We start from the raw sequence: 22,024 nt of genomic DNA on the forward strand, positions 1-22,024 counted from the left end.
TTATGATGGGGGGAAAGGGAGCCCACCTGCCTCCATTCCTATCAGAGCCTGTATGGTGTATTTATTGTAGCATGTTATTGCATGATCAGGCACTGTGCAGAAATCACGTAATATTTATTTCATTTTTGGACAAGCGCTCCCATAAACGATGGGCCATAATTTGCGTCCCCTAGGGGTGTGTACGAGGTGTTTACGTGCCCATAACGGCCACGCAAGTTCCAGGTTTAGCAAGTATGAATGGGGATGCCCTTCTGTCATTCGTTGGTCCAGCCCATGTGATCCCAGGGGTGTACGCGAACCCCCTGCGATACGTAGGCCTCTGCCCGCGCGTACCCGGAGAGGCCCAGGACCGCGAGTCTCCACGAATCCAGAGGCCCCAGGTACTCGGGCATTTTTTCTATGGATTGGGGGCATTTCCCCACGGGAAGCCTCCGACTGCAAATTCAGGGCCAATGTCTTTATCCATATGACTGCTCCCTCTGCTTGTCATGGCTGTGAGTACGGTATTTGAGATGAGAAGATTGGTGGCTGTTGTTACTTCAAGTAGCTATTCAACATCGGAAAGAGGAGTAACTCTTGCATGTTCGATCCTGTCAATTGGATTTTTTATTTTGTGATTATGTATTCCCTCTCACCCAGTGCACACATCCTGGCCAAGCATTTCTTTTTGTAAATCCCAATTCAGTGGCACTCCAGTTGAGTTTTCAAGTGTTGCGATCATGCTGCTCGCCCAATCACACCAGCGAGAGAGCTGAGCCATCTTGGTGATCAGGCCTCATTGGCCACAAGTGCCAAACGGGCACTCCAAGGCAACTGGCTGGGAAATCAGCCAGCTCATGCACTCAACCTGCCAACAACCCGGTGTTGAACGGGGGAAGTGATCCTGGAGGGTTGCCACACAAGGACCGGCAGTAGGTGGTGGAGTATTTTTTGTGGGGCTAAGAGGAACACTGCCTCTTGTCTCCATAAAAATAATTTGACCCATATTTGTAGCAGCCTGCAGGGGTCCCTTTTAAGCCAGGGATCAGTGCATGGAACGTGCCCTATCCATTGGTCCAAAAAAATTGCATCAGGATCCTATAAAGGGCATAGGACCCCAATTTAAATATTGAAACAGGCAGGAGCACTGGCCACCCATTTTGAGACGCACTCGAAAATCAAGCTGGGCGGCCAATCTGCTACATAAATGGGGTGGTAGGTATACAATATTTGCCCTCAACCCCACCCAGTGTTTCAACACTCAATTGTACTTTTCTTTCCCTTTGCTAAAGACCCTTAAAGTTGATATCAATGTTTACAATAATGCTGAAAAAGACTTAGAATAAGCAATTTTCTTGCTTTTTTTTTGGAGTAAAATTATAATTCTGACGGGCAGAAATAGTGCGGGGTAAGATTGTCATTGAATTTTGTGCTCGGGGTTGAAAGGAAAGGAGGAAAAATGCACGGTAGGATTCCACTCCGAGACTACATGTCATCTGTAATTACGTGGACAGACAGCAAACCTCTTTCTAGATCGTTACAATTACCGTTCTGAAACCGTCACTAGTGGCTGTGCAAGAGCGGCCCAGTTGTGACACTCTATTCTTTATGCATTTAATATAATAACAGTAGGTGACCAGACAGTCGAGATGAGGACCAGTAAAATTCTTTCACAGAAAGTACCATAGTTTAGATGAATTTGGATGTTTGACTCCAACCCCTTTTGTAAAAGGGAATCTGGCCCTCTACTTATGAGCAGCTAGAATCTGTTGTTGGGGAGGAGATGGAGGCAGAATTTCTGTACCCAAGTATATATCAATATGCTAATTGTGTCACATGGCTAAAATGTCAACCTTTTTATTTTCACTTTTTTGCTTCAGGCTTTTGGACTGTACAAAGGTATTGGTTCACCAATGATGGGTTTGACCTTCATCAATGCTATTGTTTTTGGTGTCCAAGGAAATGCAATGCGCCACTTAGGGAGGGATACACCACTTAATCAGTTCCTTGCAGGGGCTGCAGCGGGGGGCATCCAGTGTGTCATCTGTTGCCCCATGGAACTGGCAAAAACAAGGATGCAGCTTCAAGGCATGGGTGAATACCAAATTAAAAGTAAAGTCTACAAGAATTCACTGGACTGCTTGGTTAGAATTTATAAAAAACACGGAATTCGTGGAATCAACAAAGGCATGGTGACCACCATTTTGAGAGAAATACCTGGCTTTGGCTTCTACTTCCTTACATATGATTGTCTGACCAGAGCCTTAAACTGTGAACCTGATGATAGTCTTATAATTCCAAAACTGCTGTTTGCTGGGGGTATGTCTGGGATCGCATCTTGGATCTCCACCTATCCCATTGATGTGATTAAATCCCGACTACAAGCTGATGGAGTTGGAGGGGTAAACCGGTACAATGGTATCATGGACTGTATCCTTCAGAGCTACAAGAACGAAGGGTGGCAAGTGTTTGCACGAGGGCTCACCTCTACCCTTCTGAGAGCTTTTCCTGTCAATGCTGCTACTTTTGCCACTGTCACACTTTTCCTCATGTACTCGAAGGCTGATGAGAGTTGCAAGGAGCTGGAGGCTGCCCCAGCAATCCAGCAGCCTTCAAGCCTCTAAACCCAACGTCTTCCTCATGTTACTTGTGCAGAGTAACTGCTGTGATAACTGAATTTTACTCAATCTATTTTTATAAGTTAGTAAAATTATGAAAAATGTATCGGGGTGTAAATAAGTTCCATGCAAGAATTAATTCTTTATAAAACTATAGCCATGGATTTTACCTTTAACAGAATTCCATCAGTTTGTTGTTTTCTGAGACTGCAGCTTCATGCCTTATATCAAATGAATGTATATATTGTATTTTAGTTAATTAAAAAAAACACAAGTAGGAAAAATGTGATTTTTGCCCATAGTAGTAGGCATGTACTGTACAGAAAGCTAATTAACAGGGGTGGCTCTAGAGTAAGTAAGTCAGTAGCACAGAGGGTCCAAGTTTGGGAAAATACAGATTTCTAAAGAAATTGAGGTAAATTTTCACTTTTACCTGTGAACGGTTAATGGGCGGTAACAGGTTGGACAACCATTTTACACCCCACCCATTTTTTCAAGTCTGTTGAATTCAATGCAAATGAAAGGTGGCATATAAATAAAATGGGTGGCCAATCCATTACCGCCTGGCAGTAAAAGTAAAAATTCACCTCATTAAATATTAGGAAGAAGCATGCAGCTACAAGTTGTATTTCATCTTCTTTCTGTGTTTCCAGCACAGTGGGGGTATTTTATTGGTGATTACTGGCTTCTATTTTAATAAAACCTTAAGTAATGCACGAAAGTTTAGTTAAGTTTTCTCAGAAATCAGCATTTAAGGCGACCGAGAGGTTATGCCTTAGTGTTTCATCCATTCTAATTGACCATAATGTTAAGTTCAGTACCTAAATAGCTGTAATCCTTGAGTACTTTGCTCACTTCTGTTGCACACTTATCCATTATTACTGTTGGGTGATGTCAGGATCTTGCAGACTTTTGCCCTTTTTTTCAGAGATCTGATGTAACCTGATTAATCCACACTTGCAGTTCCTATTCCTGCAAATCTCTTGGTGGCATTTTATAATTTTTCTCGTACTCTCCTTCTCCACCCCACTAGTTTATTGATTTTATGTTTCATAGCCCTTGTACCCTAATATCACTAAGTGAGTTAGTATATAAAATTAGATTTTACTTGGAGCCAACCATGTTACAATTAAGAGTTTTCAGTAATCAGTCCACCTCCGTTATTTTAATATGCTGTGATACCTTGTTCATATTAACTATGATTTATGTGCAGTACATCCATGGAGTTTTTTTGTTTTCTTTTGCTTGATGTGTTGGTGAGGAATTGTTACCGTGAATAAACTGATCCGACAAGTCGCCACTCCTGCAGGTGTTGCTGAGTTAGTCAGTTCACAGATGGATAGAAAGTTACTATAATCTGGGTCCATGTAGACTATTTTATTTTCCTAACACTCAAGTAGACTCTTCAGTGTTACATTAATTTGAGCACAGTGGGTGCTATAATGATCCTGAATGTAAGCTGCCTCTCACCTCCAGAGTTTGCCATATTGAAAAGCCCCATAGTGGGGGCCAAGTGTTAAGATCCCGGGGACATTTCAGTCACACGTCCAACACTATTTAACGGTGATTTGTGGAGCTCTTATGGACTGGTAGCACTGTGGCTCAAAACAAGCTAGATGTTCAGATTTTCCATCCAATGGTGTATGGAAACAGAAGTCACTCTTACTGCTTCAGTTTTGTACAGCAGGCCCTCATGTCAGTAGGCTTCTGACATCTGTGTGGAATTTTAAAAAGTCCACAAGTTATTTTAAATAAAGGTGTATAATGTACAGCAGTTTTATGCTTTACTGTTCAAGGTGGAATTTTGAAGCACTACTGGTTTCATCAACCAAAGGTTCAAGGTTTTTTGAAGGTCCATCACTCCTTTTAATAGATTACTTTTATGCATGAACTCCCACCTGCCCATTTTTATGCAATTTCTGGAAAGCATATGAGCAACTGTCTTGACTTACCTTTGGGCAGTTTATGTGGCATTTTATGACTGGCAATGGGTAGGATTACAGGATCCAACCTTTACTGTAACTTGGGACAGGTGCAATACATATTGGTCTGAGATACTGATCAACAAAGTATGCGCCATTTCCAGGACTTTTTTTTTAATGGGCACAGAACACTTTATTTCACAATGTGAGAAAAGAGAAAATGTTTGTTCCTAGCACTATGATCAACTTTCCAACTATCAAGCGAATTGCAATTTCAAAGTGAGTGTTTGAATCTGGAAACCTTAATGAATGTCTATATATTATCTGAACAATTTCCATTTCCGAATTGAAAATGCATGCTTGATTAACAATACAGTACAGCTTTGACTTTTTGGTCAATTAGTTTGTACTGTGTATTGCTTGTTTCAACCTGACAATGTGTTTTGCATCATGTACCTTACTATGTAAAGTACCATATGAAGACTGGAAGGGGAAAAAGGGAAAATAAAATCCATATTCAGATCAAATTCCTGTTTTTTTTATTTTGTGAATTTTGTACTTTTCAAATATACAGTTTTTTGTTCATTTTTCCCCCACATGACTGTCCAACTCCACTTTCCAAGCCTGTCTCTATTGTGGGTCACTGTTGACTCCTGCCTTCATGAAACATTCTACATTGAAGTGAAATATCAGAGAAATGTGAAGATTTTTTTTTTAAAGCAGACTGGCAATCCCAGTTCAAACATATGAATCTTAAATTTTGTCTGTGACTTGCATGTAATTTAAAAAGAAAATGCACTATTGTTTACTGGCCACAATAATTTTAAAAACTAAATTTTGCAAACATTTAAAATGCCAATTTTGTTAATGTGTATAAAATCTTCAAGTCCCTTCATATTCAGTGTATATTTGAAATAAAGATCTTGCAGCTACAGAAAACTCTATGCAAGAATTAAATCTGCAGAATTGATATTCGTAATAGCAACTTGTATTTATGTGTTGCCTTTTAACGTAGGAAAAGGTTGCAAGGTGCTTTAGAGGTGTAATCAAAAGAAATGGGAGCAAACAAAAGGATGGGTAAAGTGAGTATTAAGGGGAATGTTTAGGGAGGGAATTCCCGAGCATGGGACCTAGATGGTTGAAGGTGCAAAGGGAGGGGAGATACACAAGAGGCCAGAATTGGAGGAACAGAGTGTGCTCGGGGGGGGAAGGAGGAGAGAGTTGTAGAACTGGAAAAAGTTACTGAGATTTTGGGGGGGGGGGGGGCCAAATTGAGTTTGGTAGCGCCTGTTTGTTGGGTGCTACGAGGCTCCATAAGGCTCCAAAATGGCATCCGCAGCACGCGTGCACACTTCTGACGTGAAGTGCCATATTGGTAAAGGGGATAGCGCATGTGCACCTAACATCCGCCGCCGAAGTATGCAGAGCAGGCAGATCATGACTTCAATCAGCAACACCGCTGCCATTTTGGAGCTCCACGCTCCAGCCTGCGCCCTTTCTTAACCTCCCACAGCTGAACATGCGTTCACGGCATGAAGGACCCCCAACCAGCGCTACTTAAAGGGATCATCAACTACTTACAGGTTAGTTGCTGGATTATTTCTTCTGGCTGTTGCTGCAATTCTATGCGTTCTGAGTGTTTTTCCATACTTGTTCAAGGATTCAATAGTCTACAGGGAGTGGTCTGGCTGGTACTGAGGTACTTTTTTTGGTAACTTAAAGGCTTGTGCACAGTTGCTTCTAGATATGCGGGTTAGGTTGATTGGCTATGATAAATTGACCCTTAGTGTTAGGGGGATTAAATACGTGGGGTTACGGGGATAGGGTGGGATATGTGTTGGTGTAGGGGTTACAGGGATCGGGTGGGATATGTGTCGGTGCAGGCTCGATGGGCTGAAATGGCCTCTATCTGCACTGTGGGGTTTCTGTGATATGAGTGGCCTAGTAGGCGTTCCTCTTGGAATTAAGCATAACTGGGAGAATGAGCAGAGGCCATGCTGCTAGAAGAGGGAGGATGGGGGGAATAAGGGCTCTCAGCAGGAAGCCGTATCCACCCAGGTTACAATTCTACCTGAACTTAAGCGACGACCAATGTCCGAGATGTCCACGCTTCACTAAGGAGGTTGCCAGTGAAATCTGTCAACTGCAGCAGCCAACCTCGGAGTAGGACAACAACTCTTAACCTCAGAGCAGTGCAAGGACTGCATTGCTAGTGGCTGTGAAGGTCACCGTGGCTATGTACTTTTATATGTGTGGCTCATTCCAGTCTGCTGCTGAGATATTAGCAACATCTCTCAGTTTGCAGTGCACAGCTGCACAAAGCAGATCACTGAGGTTCTATGCAAAGAGAGGTAACTTCATCTCATTCCTGCTTGTGAGAGAGAAGCAGCCGGAGCAAGCACGAAGGATTACAGGCTTCCCCATGGTGTAGGGTGTCATTGACTGCACGCACATCGCTTTGTGTGCGCCTCATGTCAACTCTGCCATGTACCTGAACCGAAAGGGATTCCACTCCCTCAATGTGCAGCTGGTGTGCGACCACAGGCACTGCATCACCCAGAACACGGGGTCACAGTCACAGAATAAGGACTGAGATGAGAAATTTTCTTCATTCAAAGGGTTGTGAATGTTTGGAATTCTCTACCCCAGAGAGCTGTGGATACCTAGTCGTTGACCATATTCAAGACAAAGGTCGATTAAATTTTTGGGACTGAATGGATATGTGGATAGTGCGGGAAGGTGGAGTTGAGGTAGAAGATCAGCCATGATCTTATTGAATAGTGGAGCAGGCTCGAAGGGCCAAATGGCCGACTCCTGCTCCTATTTCTTATGTCAATGCCTAATATTCTGGCAGCAGTCACGACCAATGTTCCCTCTAATTTTTTATTCATATGCGGTCCCTTTAAATTTACAGTTGCCGCACCTGCGCTGTATCTCTTCCAGCTTGTGAGCAGTCTGTGCGGGACCTCCCAATTGCTGTGCGGCTGCGCAGCTTAGGGGAACGTTGGCCACTATGCATTCATTCTGCAGCAGTCCTTTGTGCCTGTTGTATTTCAACTACCACGGGAAACCAAAGGGTGGCTACTGAGCGACAAGGGTTATTTGCTGCTGATATGGCTCATGACTCCGGTTCGCAACCCATGCACACAATAAGAGCCAAGCTGCCACAAGAAATCTGATAGAGCAGACCATTGGCGTCCTGAAGCAACGATTCCGCTACCTGAACTGCACTGGAGGAACCCTGCAGTACTCGGCTGAGCAAGATTGTTGTGGTCTGCTGCACAACCTTGACATCATGAGGGAACAACCCTTGCCACTACCCATCAGGCGAAAAGCTGTACGAGGCAGTGGAGGAGGCCGAGGAAGGGAGGTTGCAATCTAGGCAGCCCCTTTCTGCTGGGGCTGTACGCGAACAACTAATTCAGCAGTGATACCAGTAACCTCAACCCCAGTTCCCCCATTCGCCAACAGTCCCACACTCTTTACCTTCCCTCTGTCACTGACCATCACATCGTCCTCTTGGCCACAATGCAAAAATAAAAGCCAAGACAAAATACCCATTCCAATGCAAATTTATAAATTAAATCATGCCATAGTGCATACAAAAATAAAGTGACCACCCTTGTTCATTCCCTTAGTGCCTATCTTCTGTGTGCCTTTGCCTGTCCTAGTGCCCCTACGCACTGCTACCCCAGTGGCTACAGCATAGCCCGTAGAAGGCTGCTGACTTTCAGGGGTGGAGACTGCAGATGGCCTTGGAGGATGACCTCGAGCAGCTCTGGACCGAGAAGGCCCGGCTGCAGACTGCACCATCTTAGCATAGGTGGCAGCAATCTGGGCTGACTGGCTGACGAGCAACAGCAAGGGCACTGGCAGAGTGGGAGAACGAATGCTGTTATCCTGAGCGAGGACAGCAGGTTTGTGCTCCACGGAGCCACTGCCACTCCTGGGGCGGCACCTCCACAATCCTAGTAATCTATTGGAGAACAGATTGCTGGACTGCTGTGACACCCTGGAAGCCCCTTTGAACACTGTAATCCAGAGCCATGATGGCAGCAGTCTGAGCTTCCACTGCAGCACTCGGACATTGGGTGGCTGCTGCTTGTGCTGCAATGGAAGCTGAGACATCGGCTATCAGACGTTGCATCATGGTTGGATCCACAAATGTGGTGATGGAGTTGGCGACCACTTCCAAGTTGGAAAGGATGGGCTCCAAGCTCTGCACAAAGCCCTGTGCCAAGTTGGTGCCGGACTCCTCCATGCTCCTTGATATTGTACGCAGGCTTTCAGGCAGGCTTCCCAATACGCCAAGCATTTCAGTGTGTAGACCCATCAGCTTTTTTCTGTAGACTGGCCCATCGAAGTCCTCATCTGAGTCCTCTGCAGCAGAACTAGTGTGCGACTTACCCCATCGCGAGCTGGCACCTGCGCTCTCCTTTCCCCCTGCCCTGGCTGCCGCGCACTTGGGCCCGGTGTCTCACCATGTGCAGATCTCGCCTCTATGCTATCCTCTAAATTAGGCGGTGTCGGTATCTGAGCTGGTGGTTGCGGTGTCGGTATCTGAGCTGGTGGTTGCGAGTGTAGACATATACAGCGCCACAATGCTGGCAGTAACAATGGGATCGTGGCCATGGGGGCCTTCCAGTGCTGACCTCGCCAGAATTGGCCAGGTCAATGGGTCATTTGCATGAAACCAATAGGTGCTTGTGCTACTACGGATGCAAATGCAGAGGTCCTGCCTGCCCTATGTTACCGGAAAATCTGGTACCGGGTCCCATCACTGCCCCACCCCCCCCAAGCATCTTGTAGTTTCAGCTGCCTAGGTCCTAAGCTCTGGAATACCCTCCCTAAACCTCTTTGCCTATCTCTCCTATAATAGGCGCAGGAGTAGGCTAATTGGCCCCTCGAGCCTCCTCCGCCATTCAATAAGATCTTGGCTGATCTTCTACCTCAACTCCACTTTCCTGCACTATCCCCATATCCCTTGATTCCCTTAATATCCAAAAATCTATTGATCTTTGTCTTGAATATACTCAACGACTAAGCCGCCACAGCCCTCCAAGGTAGAGAATTCCAAAGATTTACCACCCTCTGAGTGAAGAAATTTCTCCTCATCTCAGTTCTAAATGGCCAACCCCTTAAGCTGAGACTGTGACCTCTGGTTTTAGACTCCCCAGCCAGGGGAAACATCCTCCCTGCATCTACCCTGTCAAGCCCTGTAAGAATAGTCTACTCAATCTCTCCTCATAGGACAATCCCCCCCATCCAAGCAATCAGTCTGGTGAACCTTTGGTGCATTCCCTCTATGGCAAGTATATCCTTCCCTAGGTAAGAAGACCAAATCTCTACACAATACTCCAGGTGTGGTCTCACCAGGGCCCTATATAATTGCAGTAAGATGTCTTTACTCTTATACTCAAATCCTCTGGTAATAAACCATTTGCTTTCCTAATTGCTTGCTGTACCTGCATGTTAACTTTCAGTAATTCGTGTACAAGGACACCCAGGTCCCTCTGAACACCAACATTTCCCAATCTCTCACCATTTAAAAAATACTCTGCTTTTCTATTTTTCCTACCAAAGTGGATAACTTCACATTTCTCCACATTATATTCCATTTGCCATGTTCTTGCCCACTCACTTAGCTTGTCTATATTCCCTTGAAGCCTCTTTGTATCCTCCTCGCAACTTACATTCCCACCCAGCTTTGTATCATCAGCAAATTTGGATATATTACATTTAGTCCCCTCATCCAAATCATTGATATAGATTGTGAATAGCTGAGGTCCAAGCACTGATCCTTGCGGTACCCCACTAGTCACCGCCTGGCACCCCGAAAATGACCTGTTTATTCCTACTCTCTGTTTACTGTCCGTTAACCAATCTTCAATCCATGCTAGTATATTACCCCCAATCCCATGAGCTGTAATTTTGTTTAATAACCTCTTGTGTGGCACCTTATCAAATGCCTTCTGAAAATCCAAATACACCACATCCACTGGTGTTCCCCCTTATCTATTCTGCTAGTTACAACCTGAAAAAACTCTTAACAGATTTGTCAAACATGGTTTCCCTTTCATAAATCCGTGTTGACTCTGCCCAATCCTATTATTATTTTCTAAGTGCCCTGTTACCATGTCCTTAATAATAGATTCTAGCATTTTCCCTACTAGTGATATCAGGCTAACTGGTCTATAGTTCCCCGTTTTCTCTCTCCCTCCTTTCTTAAATAGTGGGGTTACACTTACTACCTTCCACTCTGCAGGAACCGCTCTAGAATCTATGGAATTTTGGAAAATGACAACCAATGCATCAACTATCTCCACAGCCACCTCTTTCAAAACCCTAGGATGTAGGCCATCAGGTTCAGGGGATTTATTAGCTTTTAGTCCCATTAATTTCTCCAGTACTATTTTTTTACTAATACTAATTTCTTTCAATTCCTCATTCTCGCTAGACCCTTGGTTCTGCACTATTTCCGGAAAGTTTTTTGTGTCTTCTTCTGTGAAGACGGACACAAAATATTTGTTTAATTTCTCTGCCATTTCTTATTCCCCATTATAATTCCTCCTGTTCCAGCCTGTAAGGGACCCACATTTATTTTTGCTAATCTTTTCCTTTTTACATACCTATAGAAACTTTTATAGTTTGTTTTTATGTCTCTCGCTAGTTTACTCTCATATTCTATTTTCCCTTTCTTTATCAATTTCTTCGTCCTCCTTTGCTGAATTCTAAAATCCTCCCAATCCTCAGGCTTACTACTCTTTTTGGCAACATTATAAGCCTCTTCCTTTGACCTAATACTATTTTTAACTTCTCTTGTTAGCCACGGTTGGATCGCTTTTCCTGTGGGGTTTTTGTGCCTTAAAGGAATGTATATTTGTTGTAAATTATGTATTAATTCTTTAAATGCTAGCCATTGTTTGCCTACCGTCATACCTTTTAACGTTTCCCAATCTACCTTAGCCAACTCGCCCCTCATACCTACATAGTTTGCTTTGTTTAGATTCAAGACCCGAGTTTCGGATTTAACTAAATCACTTTCAAACTCAATATAAAATTCTACCATATTATGGTCACTCTTCCCTAAAGGCCCCTTTACCACAATGTTATTAATTAACCCTTTCTCGTTGCACAATACTAGATCTTAAATAGCCTGTTTTTCAACATGCTGATCTAGAAAACTATCTTGCATACATTCCATGAATTTGTCCTCCACACTATTACTACAAATTTGGTTTGCCCAGTCTATATGTAGATTAAAGTCCCCCATGATTACTGTATTACCCTTGTTACATGCACCACTAATTTCTTGATTTATACTCTGCCCTACATTACAACTACTGTTTGGGGGCCTATAAACAATTCCCACCAATATATTCTGCCTCTTGCTGATCCTTAGCTCCACCCAAACTGATTCTACTTCTTGATTTTCGGAGCTAAGATCCTTTCTCTCTGTCCCACTCGGAGCAGCAGGGAGCAGCGAGGAGGAGCCCGGCTTAAAAACCGGCGGCAGTTGCGAGGCCCGACCACTCGGAGCAGCAGGGAGCAGCGAGGAGGAGCCCGGCTTAAAAACCGGCGGCAGTTGCGAGGCCCGACCACTCGGAGCAGCAGGGAGCAGCGAGGAGGAGCCCGGCTTAAAAACCGGCGGCAGTTGCGAGGCCCGACCACTCGGAGCAGCAGGGAGCAGCGAGGAGGAGCCCGGCTTAAAAACCAGCGGCAGTTGCGAGGCCCGACCACTCGGAGCAGCAGGGAGCAGCGAGGAGGAGCCCGGCTTAAAAACCGGCGGCAGTTGCGAGGCCCGACCACTCGGAGCAGCAGGGAGCAGCGAGGAGGAGCCCGGCTTAAAAACCGGCGGCAGTTGCGAGGCCCGACCACTCGGAGCAGCAGGGAGCAGCGAGGAGGAGCCCGGCTTAAAAACCGGCGGCAGTTGCGAGGCCCGACCACTCGGAGCAGCAGGGAGCAGCGAGGAGGAGCCCGGCTTAAAAACCGGCGGCAGTTGCGAGGCCCGACCACTCGGAGCAGCAGGGAGCAGCGAGGAGGAGCCCGGCTTAAAAACCGGCGGCAGTTGCGAGGCCCGACCACAGGGAGCAGCGAGGAGGAGCCCGGCTTAAAAACCGGCGGCAGTTGCGAGGCCCGACCACTCGGAGCAGCAGGGAGCAGCGAGGAGGAGCCCGGCTTAAAAACCGGCGGCAGTTGCGAGGCGTACCAAATCAACAGCAGAGGAGAGAGGTAAAAAGTAATCAGTGTGTGACGTCACCAGGGAGCAGCTGGTGCAGTCGGGAGAGCAGGAGGCCAGTAACTCTTATATAGGTGGAGCTGTTGCTAAACCCGAAACACTACAGTGTAGTGTCTCCCACCCTTCCACCTCCTCTAACCTTTTAGGGGTTAGGGGAAGTTGAAAAGGTAGGTTCAATTTATTTTATTTCAGGAGCCTAACCTAGGTGGAAAAGGTTCCAGGACAGGAGGCGGCAGTGAAAATACAACACCAGAAAACAGGTAGGTGACTGGTTGGTGAGTACTTTCACAAACTTATTCTAAGTAGAATTCAATAATTAAGCTAAATCGTAGTAAATAAAAGGGTATTGTAAGGGTTAAGTCATGGAAGGGCAGCTCGGACCCGTGTCATGCTCCTCCTGTGCCATGTGGGAAATCAGGGACACTGTCCCTGACAACTATGTGTGCAGGAAGTGTGTCCAGCTGCAGCTCCTAGCGGACCGCATGGCGGCGCTGGAGCTGCGAATGGACTCACTCTGGAGCATACGCGATGCTGAGGATGTTGTGGATAGCACATTCAGTGAGTTGGTCACACCGCAGGTAAAGGCTAGCTCAGACAGTAAATGGGTGACCAAAAGGCAGGGTAAAGGCAGGAAGGTAGGGCAGGAGTCACCTGCGGTCATCTCCCTCCAAAACAGGTTTACCGTTTTGGGTACTGTTGGGGGAGATGACTTATCAGGGGAAGGCACCAGCAGCCAGGTTCAGGGCACCATGACTGGCTCTGCTGCACAGAAGGGCGGGAAAAAGAGGGATAGGGCTATAGTGATAGGGGATTCAATTGTAAGGGGGATAGATAGGAGTTTCTGTGGCCGAGACCGAGACTCCAAGATGGTATGTTGCCTCCCTGGTGCAAGGGTCAAGGATGTCTCGGAGCGGGTGCAGAGCATTCTGAAGGGGGAGGGGGATCAGCCAGTTGTCGTGGTACATGTAGGTACCAACGATGTAGGTAAAAAGAGGGAGGAGGTCCTACAAGCTGAATTTAGGGAGTTAGGAGCTAAATTGAAAAGTAGGACCTCAAAGGTAGTAATCTCTGGATTGCTACCAGTGCCACGAGCTAATAAGTTTAGAGAGAGTAAGATAGATAAGCTAAATACGTGGCTTGAGCAGTGGTGCAAGGGAGAGGGATTTAAATTCTTGAGGCATTGGAACCAGTTCTTGGGGAGGAGTGACCTGTACCAAGGGGACGGTCTACACCTGAACTGTGAGGGAGCCGATGTCCTCGGGGTAATATTTTCTAGGGCGGTTCGGGAGGATTTAAACTAAGTTGGCAGGGGGATGGGAACCTAGGTAGTGGAAAAGAGGGAAGTCATATGAAGTTAGAAATAGATGGTAGAAAGGTGAGAAGCAATAAGCAAAGGAGAGAAACACAAAGGGCCAAACTAATTCATAATGAGAGTGTGAAAAAAGCAAGCCTGAAGGCTTTGTATCTTAATGCTAGAAGCATTAGGAACAAGGTGGATGAATTAGTTGTGGAAATAGAGGTAAACAAGTATGATTTGATTGGGATTACAGAAACGTGGCTGCAGGGTGGGCAAGGCTGGGAACTTAACATCCAGGGATATACAATATTTAGGAAGGATCGGCAAAAAGGTAGGGGAGGTGGGGTAGCATTGCTGGTAAAGGAGGGGATTAATGCAATGGAAAGGAAGGATATTAACTCGGATGAAACGGAATCTGTATGGGTAGAAATGAGAAATAGCAAGGGGAGGAAAACGTTAGTGGGTGTGATATATAGGCCTCCAAATAGTAATATGGAGGTGAGGGAAGGCATAAAAAGGGAAATTAGAGAAGCGTGCGATAAGAGCACAGCTGTCATCATGGGTAACTTTAATTTACATATTGATTGGACTACCCAAATTAGTAAAAATTCTGAGGAGGAGGAATTCCTGGAATGTTTTCGGGACGGTTATCTGGACCAATATGTCGAGGAGCCGACTCGAGATCAGGCCATTTTAGACTGGGTATTGTGCAATGAGAAGGGACTTATCAGCAATCTTCTTGTACGAGGCCCCTTGGGTCAGAGCGATCATAATATGATCGAGCTCTCAGTCGAGATGGAGAGTGAGGAAATTGAATCAGAGACTAAGGTCCAGAACTTAAATAAAGGGAATTACGAGGGTATGAGACGGGAATTGGGTAAGATTGATTGGGTGGTGTTTCTGGGGGGATTGACAGTGGATAGACAATGGCAAGCATTCAAAGATAGAATGGAAGAATTCCAGAACATGTTTATACCGGTTTGGCATAAAAATAAACCTAAAAAGGTGACTCAACCGTGGATAACGAGGGAAATTAGGGACAGCATAAAATCAAAAAAAAGGGCATATCAACTGGCAAAAAAAAGCACCAGACCGGAAGATTGGGGGCAGTACAGGATACAGCAAAAGAGGACAAAGGGATTAATCAGGAAGGGGAAAATAGAATACGAAAGTAAACTTGCAGCAAACATAAAGACAGACTGCAAAAGCTTTTATCGGTATATCAGGAGGAAAAGACTGGTAAAATCCCAAGTCGGTCCCTTGCAGTCCGATTCGGGAGAATATATAATGGAGAATAAGGAAATGGCAGACCAATTAAACTCATACTTTGGTTCTGTATTCACAAAGGAGGACACAAATAACCTCCCAGGAATATCGGCAAACATAGGGACTAATGAGAGGGAGGAGCTGACAGAAATTAGTATCTCTAGGGATATGGTGTTGGGTAAGTTGAGGGGACTGAAGGCCGACAAATCCCCGGGGCCTGATAAACTACATCCTAGGGTACTTAAGGAGGTGGCCCTGGAGATAGCAGATGCTCTAAGGATCATCTTCCGGAACTCCATTGACTCGGGAACAGTACCCGTGGATTGGAGGGTAGCTAATGTTACCCCAATATTTAAAAAGGGGGGTAGAGAGAAAGCAGGGAATTATAGACCAGTAAGCCTTACATCGGTTGTGGGCAAAATGCTAGAGTCCATTATTAAGGATAAAATAGCGGAGCACTTGACAAATGGGGAAAGGATCGGACAGAGTCAACATGGATTTACAAAGGGTAAATCGTGTTTGACTAATCTGCTGGAATTTTTTGAGGAAGTAACTGGTAAAATAGATGGGGGAGAGCCAGTGGATGTGGTGTACCTTGACTTCCAGAAAGCCTTCGATAAGGTTCCACACAAAAGATTATCATGCAAAATTAAGGCTCATGGGATTGGGGGCAAAGTATTAACGTGGATAGAGAACTGGCTGGCGGATAGAAAACAGAGAGTTGGAATAAACGGCTCGTTTTCGGAGTGGCAGGCAGTGACCAGCGGGGTGCCGCAAGGATCTGTCCTGGGACCCCAGCTGTTCACAATATATATAAATGATCTGGATCAGGGAATTGGATGCAATATTTCCAAATTCGCTGACGACACTAAACTAGGAGGAGGGGTGGGCTCTGATGAGGACGTCAGGAGGCTACAGTGCGATTTGGACAGGTTGGGGGAATGGGCGGATACGTGGCAGATGCACTATAATGTGGATAAATGCGAGGTTATCCACTTTGGGGGTAAAAACAGGAGGGTAGATTATTATCTAAATGGCAATAGATTGGGAGATGGGGAAGTGCAGAGGGACCTGGGTGTTCTTGTGCACCAGTCACTGAAGGAGAGCATGCAGGTGCAACAGGCGATTAAGAAGGCAAATGGTATGTTGGCCTTCATATCAAGGGGGTTCGAGTATAGGAATAGGGATACCTTACTACAGCTGTACAAGGTGCTGGTGAGACCGCATCTGGAGTATTGTGTACAGTTTTGGTCGCCCCATCTGCGGAAGGATGTTCTTGCCATGGAAAGAGTGCAACGGCGATTCACCAGGCTGATACCTGGAATGGCGGGAATGACCTACGAAGAGAGATTAAATAGTTTGGGCTTGTACTCACTGGAGTTTAGAAGATTGAGAGGGGATCTCATCGAAACATATAAAATTATGGCAGGCCTGGACAGGCTGAATTCAGAGAGAATGTTTCCAATGGCCGGGGAGCACAGAACCAGGGGCCACAGTCTAAAAATAGCGGGCAAATCATTTAAAACAGAGATGAGGAAGAATTTCTTCACTCAAAGAGTGGTGAGCCTGTGGAATTCCCTGCCACAGAGGGCTGTGAAGGCTAATTCAATAAATATTTTCAAGAGAGAATTGGATATATTTCTGAAGGCTAAGGGGATTAAGGGTTACGGAGAAAAGGCGGGGACGGGGTACTGAACTGGTAAGATCAGCTATGATCTCAGACGAAGATCAGCCATGATCTCATTGAATGGCGGAGCAGGCTCGAAGGGCCGAATGGCCTACTCCTGTTCCTATCTCTATGTTTCTATGTTTCTATCCCATCCTTTATTATCAGGGCTATTCCTCCCCCTTTTCCGTTCTCTTCTTTGACCAAGCTTTTGGTGATCTGTCCTAGTATCTCCTTTTGTGGCTTGGTGTTAAATTTTTTTGATAACGCTCCTGTGAAGTGCCTTAGGATGTTTAACTACGTTTATATAAATGCAAGTTGTTGTTGTTTAGTGATGGTTACAGAGGTGGAGAGCATATTTGGGTTGGAAGCTCAGCTTGGGGTCGAACAGAATACCAAGGTTGCAAGCAGTCTGATTCAGCCTGAGACAGTGTCCAGAGAGGGGGATGAAGTCATTGGCAAAGGTACAGAGTTTGTGGTGGAGGCTGAAGACAATGGCTTCAATCTTTTAGTAGCTGGAGCTCATTCGAGACTACATGCCATACAAGCAGTTTGACAGCACAGAGGCAATGGAGGGGTCAGGCGAGGTGGTGGAGAGATAGAGCTGGGTATTGTCAATATACATGTGGAAGCTGGCCCCATGTATACAGATGCTGCTGCACAGGGGCAGCATGTAGATGAGGAAGAGGAGGGGACCATGGATAGATTCTGGGGGACTCCGAGGTAACAGTGCGAGAGCTTGAAGAGAAGCCATTGCTGGAGATGGACTGGCTGTAATTGAATAGATGAGAGGGACCAAGCGAGGGCAGTCTCGTTGAGTCGGACCGTGTAGTAGAGGCGTTGTAGGATGAGGGTGTGGTTGACTACATCAAGGCTGCAGAGAGGACGAGAAGGAATAATGCACCATAGTTACAGTCACGAACAATATTGTTTGTGACTTGGTTAGGGCTGGTTTGTTGCTGTGGGAGGGGCAGAAATTTGATTGCAGAGATTCACAGTTACAGGAGAGATGGGCATAGATTTGAGAAACAATATGTTCAAGGACTTTGGTAAAGAAAGGGAGGTTGGAGATAGGGTAGTAGTTTGCAAGGACAGATGGGTCAAAGAAAAGAAGTAGCCAGCAGTGGGAATGGGATCAAGGGAGCAGGAGGTAGGGCTTATGGATGCGATGAGCTCAGAGGGCATGGGGGGAGATGGAAGAGAAACTAGAGAGATATGCAGATTCAGGAGTGTGGACGAGAGGAAGTACTGGAAGCAGCAAAGGTTAGCTCAATGGATGGTCTCTATCTTCATGGCAAAGTATATGAGCCCCTTGCACTGGTTGTTATAGGCGAGGGTGGATGAAGCAGGGGAGTGAGGCCTAAGGAGATAGTTTGTAGTGGAGGCAATAAACTGGGGATATCTTTGCTCTCCAGGATGATCCTAGTGTAACAGACGGTTTTGGCAGCAGAGTGAGGCTTAGTAGAGCTTGATGTGGTCCAGCCAGATGTGTTAATGGATGGCTAAGCCAGTTGTGCGTCAGAAACGCTCAAGTCTGCATTCCATGGACTTGAGAGTACAGATGGGGCCCATTCCAGGGGGAATGATTAGAATGGGTCAGCATCAGGTGTCTTGATGCCCTCTGGAGGATTTCAAAAGAGGTGCAGAAGGTAGCTGTGGGCTTAGTCAAGAAGGATTCAAGCCTGGGATAGCAACAGGAGAGTAGGGAGGCAGAGGAACAGTGAGAGGCTGGGGTAGAGATTGGAGGGGCAAAGTGCCTGACAGGGAAGAAATGAAAGGCTGGGTGACAGGAAGGGAGAGGAGGCAAGGACTTGAGGGGCCAAGAGAAAAAATACACTTCTCAAGCAACTGCAATACAATTAAGTGCCTAATGGTGGTGGTGTTGCACTTATAACAAATGGATTGGCTCCACAGTTGATATGTTGGAGACAATTAGGGTCTTGTCTTTCTCCAATAGTGTTGGATAACTTCATAGAAGATAGGAGCAGGAGTAGGCCATTCGGCCCCTCGAGCCAAATCTGGGGGGCAATTTTAACTTTTATCCCCAGGCGAAAAACAGGCATTAACGAATCATCAGCCCATTTTACTAGTTGGCCGATATTCTTTCCCACTGAGCTTAAATCCCACCTGCACAAAACCTAGGCAGCAGGAAAGAAGATTTAAAAAAAAGCCTTGAGGTTTGTTGGGTAAATGCACTATCCAGAGTAACAACGACCCACACAGACCAGGTTTGCTCTTATTTTTACTGTTATGACCAATCAAGGGTTGGTAAACCACTACGCGTGGCCACAATGTCTCCTGAGCTAGAGAGGAGTAAAATCACCCGATGCTGCTTTAATCGCTAACCCGTATCCTACGCTAGCAAGTGGGTGTGTGGAAGTCAGATGAGGAGAGGATTGGGTTTGATTGATAGCTCACATAGGTGACCTGCTGACATGGATTATCTAACCACACTCGCAAAGAAGACCAGCCACTTTGGTGAGGTACTGATGGCCACCAGCACCAATGGCACTGTCAGTTATCACAGTCCGGAGGGAATATTTTAAAGAAGTTTAACTTGGTGACATGAAAATTGGTCAATTGATCCCAGATTATTTTCTCAATCATTTTCTATGCATTTTGGTGGTGTTCTAACTGAATTACCAACAAATAGTAATCACCACCAAATGATTTTGCAGGTGGCCAATTCATGTCTCATCAGTGTTCACTGGAATACCTCCAAAAGACTTTCCAGGGATGATGTGGAATCTGTTGTCAGTAAAATACCGTGGACAAGCAGCAGTGCTTAGGCGTTTGCTCAAATATTGTGTTATTGAGGATACTTAATGGAGGAATTCTTCATGAAACCTCATAGCTTCTGAAAAGTGAACACGTAAACTCGAGGAACAGCAACTCATCTTCCGATTAGGCACTTTGCAGCCTTCTGGACTCAATATCGAGTTCAACAATTTCAGATCATAACCTCGGCCCCTATTACATTTTTACTTATAATTTTTTCCACCCCTTTGTTTTGGGTCCTCCTTTTCCCCCCCCCCCCCCCTTTTTGTTTCTCTCTCACCTGGCAGCTGTCTCTTACCCTGCCAGTACACTTCACACCTAATCTCCGCTGCCTGTTGTCTCCATGGGCCTATTACCATCTCATCTGGCTTTGAATACCTTTTATTGTCTCTTTTTCTTCTTTTGTTCGATCGCAGTCTTGCCTTCGATCTATTTTCTTTTCTTTCCAGTTTTGAAGAAGGGTTTCGACCCGAAACGTCAACTCAAATTTCTCTCCACGGATGTTGCCTGACCTGCTGAGTTTTTCCAGCATTTTCTGTTGTTATTTCGGATTTCCAGCATCTGCAGTATTTTGCTATCGTACAATGTGATATTTGCTTTTCAACAACCCAATCAGAGCTCAACAACAATTAATTTAGTCACTAAACGTCTTTCTCCTGGGCACTCTTCAGCCCCCCGGCCTGAACATTGACTTTACCAACTTCAGACCTTAGCTGAATTTCCCCCATTTTATTTACAGCAGGGGGTTGAGGTGATGTGGGGTGGGTCGGTCAACACCTTGGAGAGGTGAGACACATTCACATTTCACAGTTCTGGCTGGGATGTGCTGGTCTATGTGTTTCCAGCATTATCTATTTTCAGTTCAAACCTCATGTATCTGCAAGCTTTTTGTCTTCAATTTCCCCCATTTTCCATCGGTGAGCCTTTCCTATACCATTTCACTCTTAGCTATTTGCACATTCTTTTGTCTTTAAATTCATTGCCTCATTCAAATTATCTTTTACATCATACAAGTCCTATTAAACAGTTTACAGGTTGTCATGTATTATCACATGGTTTGGTATGAGCATGCTCAGTTCGCTCTGGCCTAATAAAGCAAGCACATGGACTAGCAACTCATCGTGTCTCTGCCCTTCATTTGTTCTACCCACATATATTGCACAGGTCATTCAATCCATTAACTTATCTGTGATTGGAATATCTGTTGCTTTCCCCTCCATTTTTTTTTCCAACTCTGCTAATACTTTCTCAGTGGCATCTGTCGCTCCCTTTAGCAGTCTGACCATCATAGAGCATAAGAAATAGGAGTAGGCCATTTGGCCCCTCGAGCCTGCTCTGCCATTCAGTAAGATCATGGCTGATCTTCTAACTCAACTCCACTTTCCTGCCCTATCCCCATATCCCTTGATTCCCTTAGTATCCAAAAATCTATCGATCTCTGTCTTGAATATACTCAATGACTGAGCCTCCACAGCCCTCTGGGGTAGATAATTCCAAAGATTCACCACCCTCAGTGAAGAAATTGCTCCTCATCTCAGTCCTAAATGGCTGACCCCTTATTTTGAGACTGTGATCCCTGGTTCTATACTCCCCAGCCAGGGGAAACATCCTCCCTGCATCGACCCTGTAAGAATTTTGTGTGTTTCAATGAGATCACCTCTCATTCTTCTAAACTCTAGAGAATGTAGGCCTAGCCTCCTGAATCTCTCCTCATAGGACAATCCCCCCATCCCAGGAACCAGTCTGGTGAACCTTCATTGCACTCCCTCCATGGCAAGTATATCCTTCCTTAGATAAGGAGACCATCTTACTTTTATGGGAACTAACTCACTGCCCTATAGCTACTTGTATGATAGCAGAAGCTGGGGCTGCAACAATAACACCCCCTTTGTGATCTGGACCACATACTTGTGTCTTTTGCACGTATATCTCTAATCTTTCCAACACTAGATGAGGTGGAGTTTGGTTTGAACCATAAGTTATTTTATTCCACAGTAAGGTGAAAAGTACAGAATAATGGGTATGATCAGAGTTGCTTAGTTCAATGGGCACAATTTATATTTGCATAATGATACAAAATACAGAACACTCAATGCTACCTTTACAGAATAATCCCTCTGCATTCTGTCCTACAGCACAAGGCAGAACCACTCTCCCTGCCTACAGTCGTCTTTTGCAACCTTTTGGTCCCTGTCTACCTGTGCAGTGTCCTGTTTCGAAAACCCAGATGGACTTCCTTGGTGTCTGTGTTCTATTATT

At 45.3% G+C, this 22,024-nt stretch overlaps 1 protein-coding gene across 1 annotated transcript in view; it reads left to right on the top strand.

Annotated features, from left to right (window-relative positions):
• Positions 1–5,046, top strand: part of slc25a29l (solute carrier family 25 member 29-like) — a 42,647-nt gene extending 37,601 nt beyond the window's left edge. Inside the window, exon 4 of the mRNA XM_086002988.1 lies at positions 1,860–5,046. Coding sequence (XP_085859114.1) covers positions 1,860–2,603 — 744 coding nt within the window. The 3' untranslated portion in view covers positions 2,604–5,046. The remainder of the gene's footprint in view (positions 1–1,859) is intronic.
• Positions 5,047–22,024: the final 16,978 nt, after the last annotated feature.

This window comes from Somniosus microcephalus, chromosome 12 (assembly GCF_052327205.1).
Source record: "Somniosus microcephalus isolate GS21.2 chromosome 12, FLI_Smic_1.0, whole genome shotgun sequence".
Classification (NCBI taxonomy): domain Eukaryota; kingdom Metazoa; phylum Chordata; class Chondrichthyes; order Squaliformes; family Somniosidae; genus Somniosus; species Somniosus microcephalus.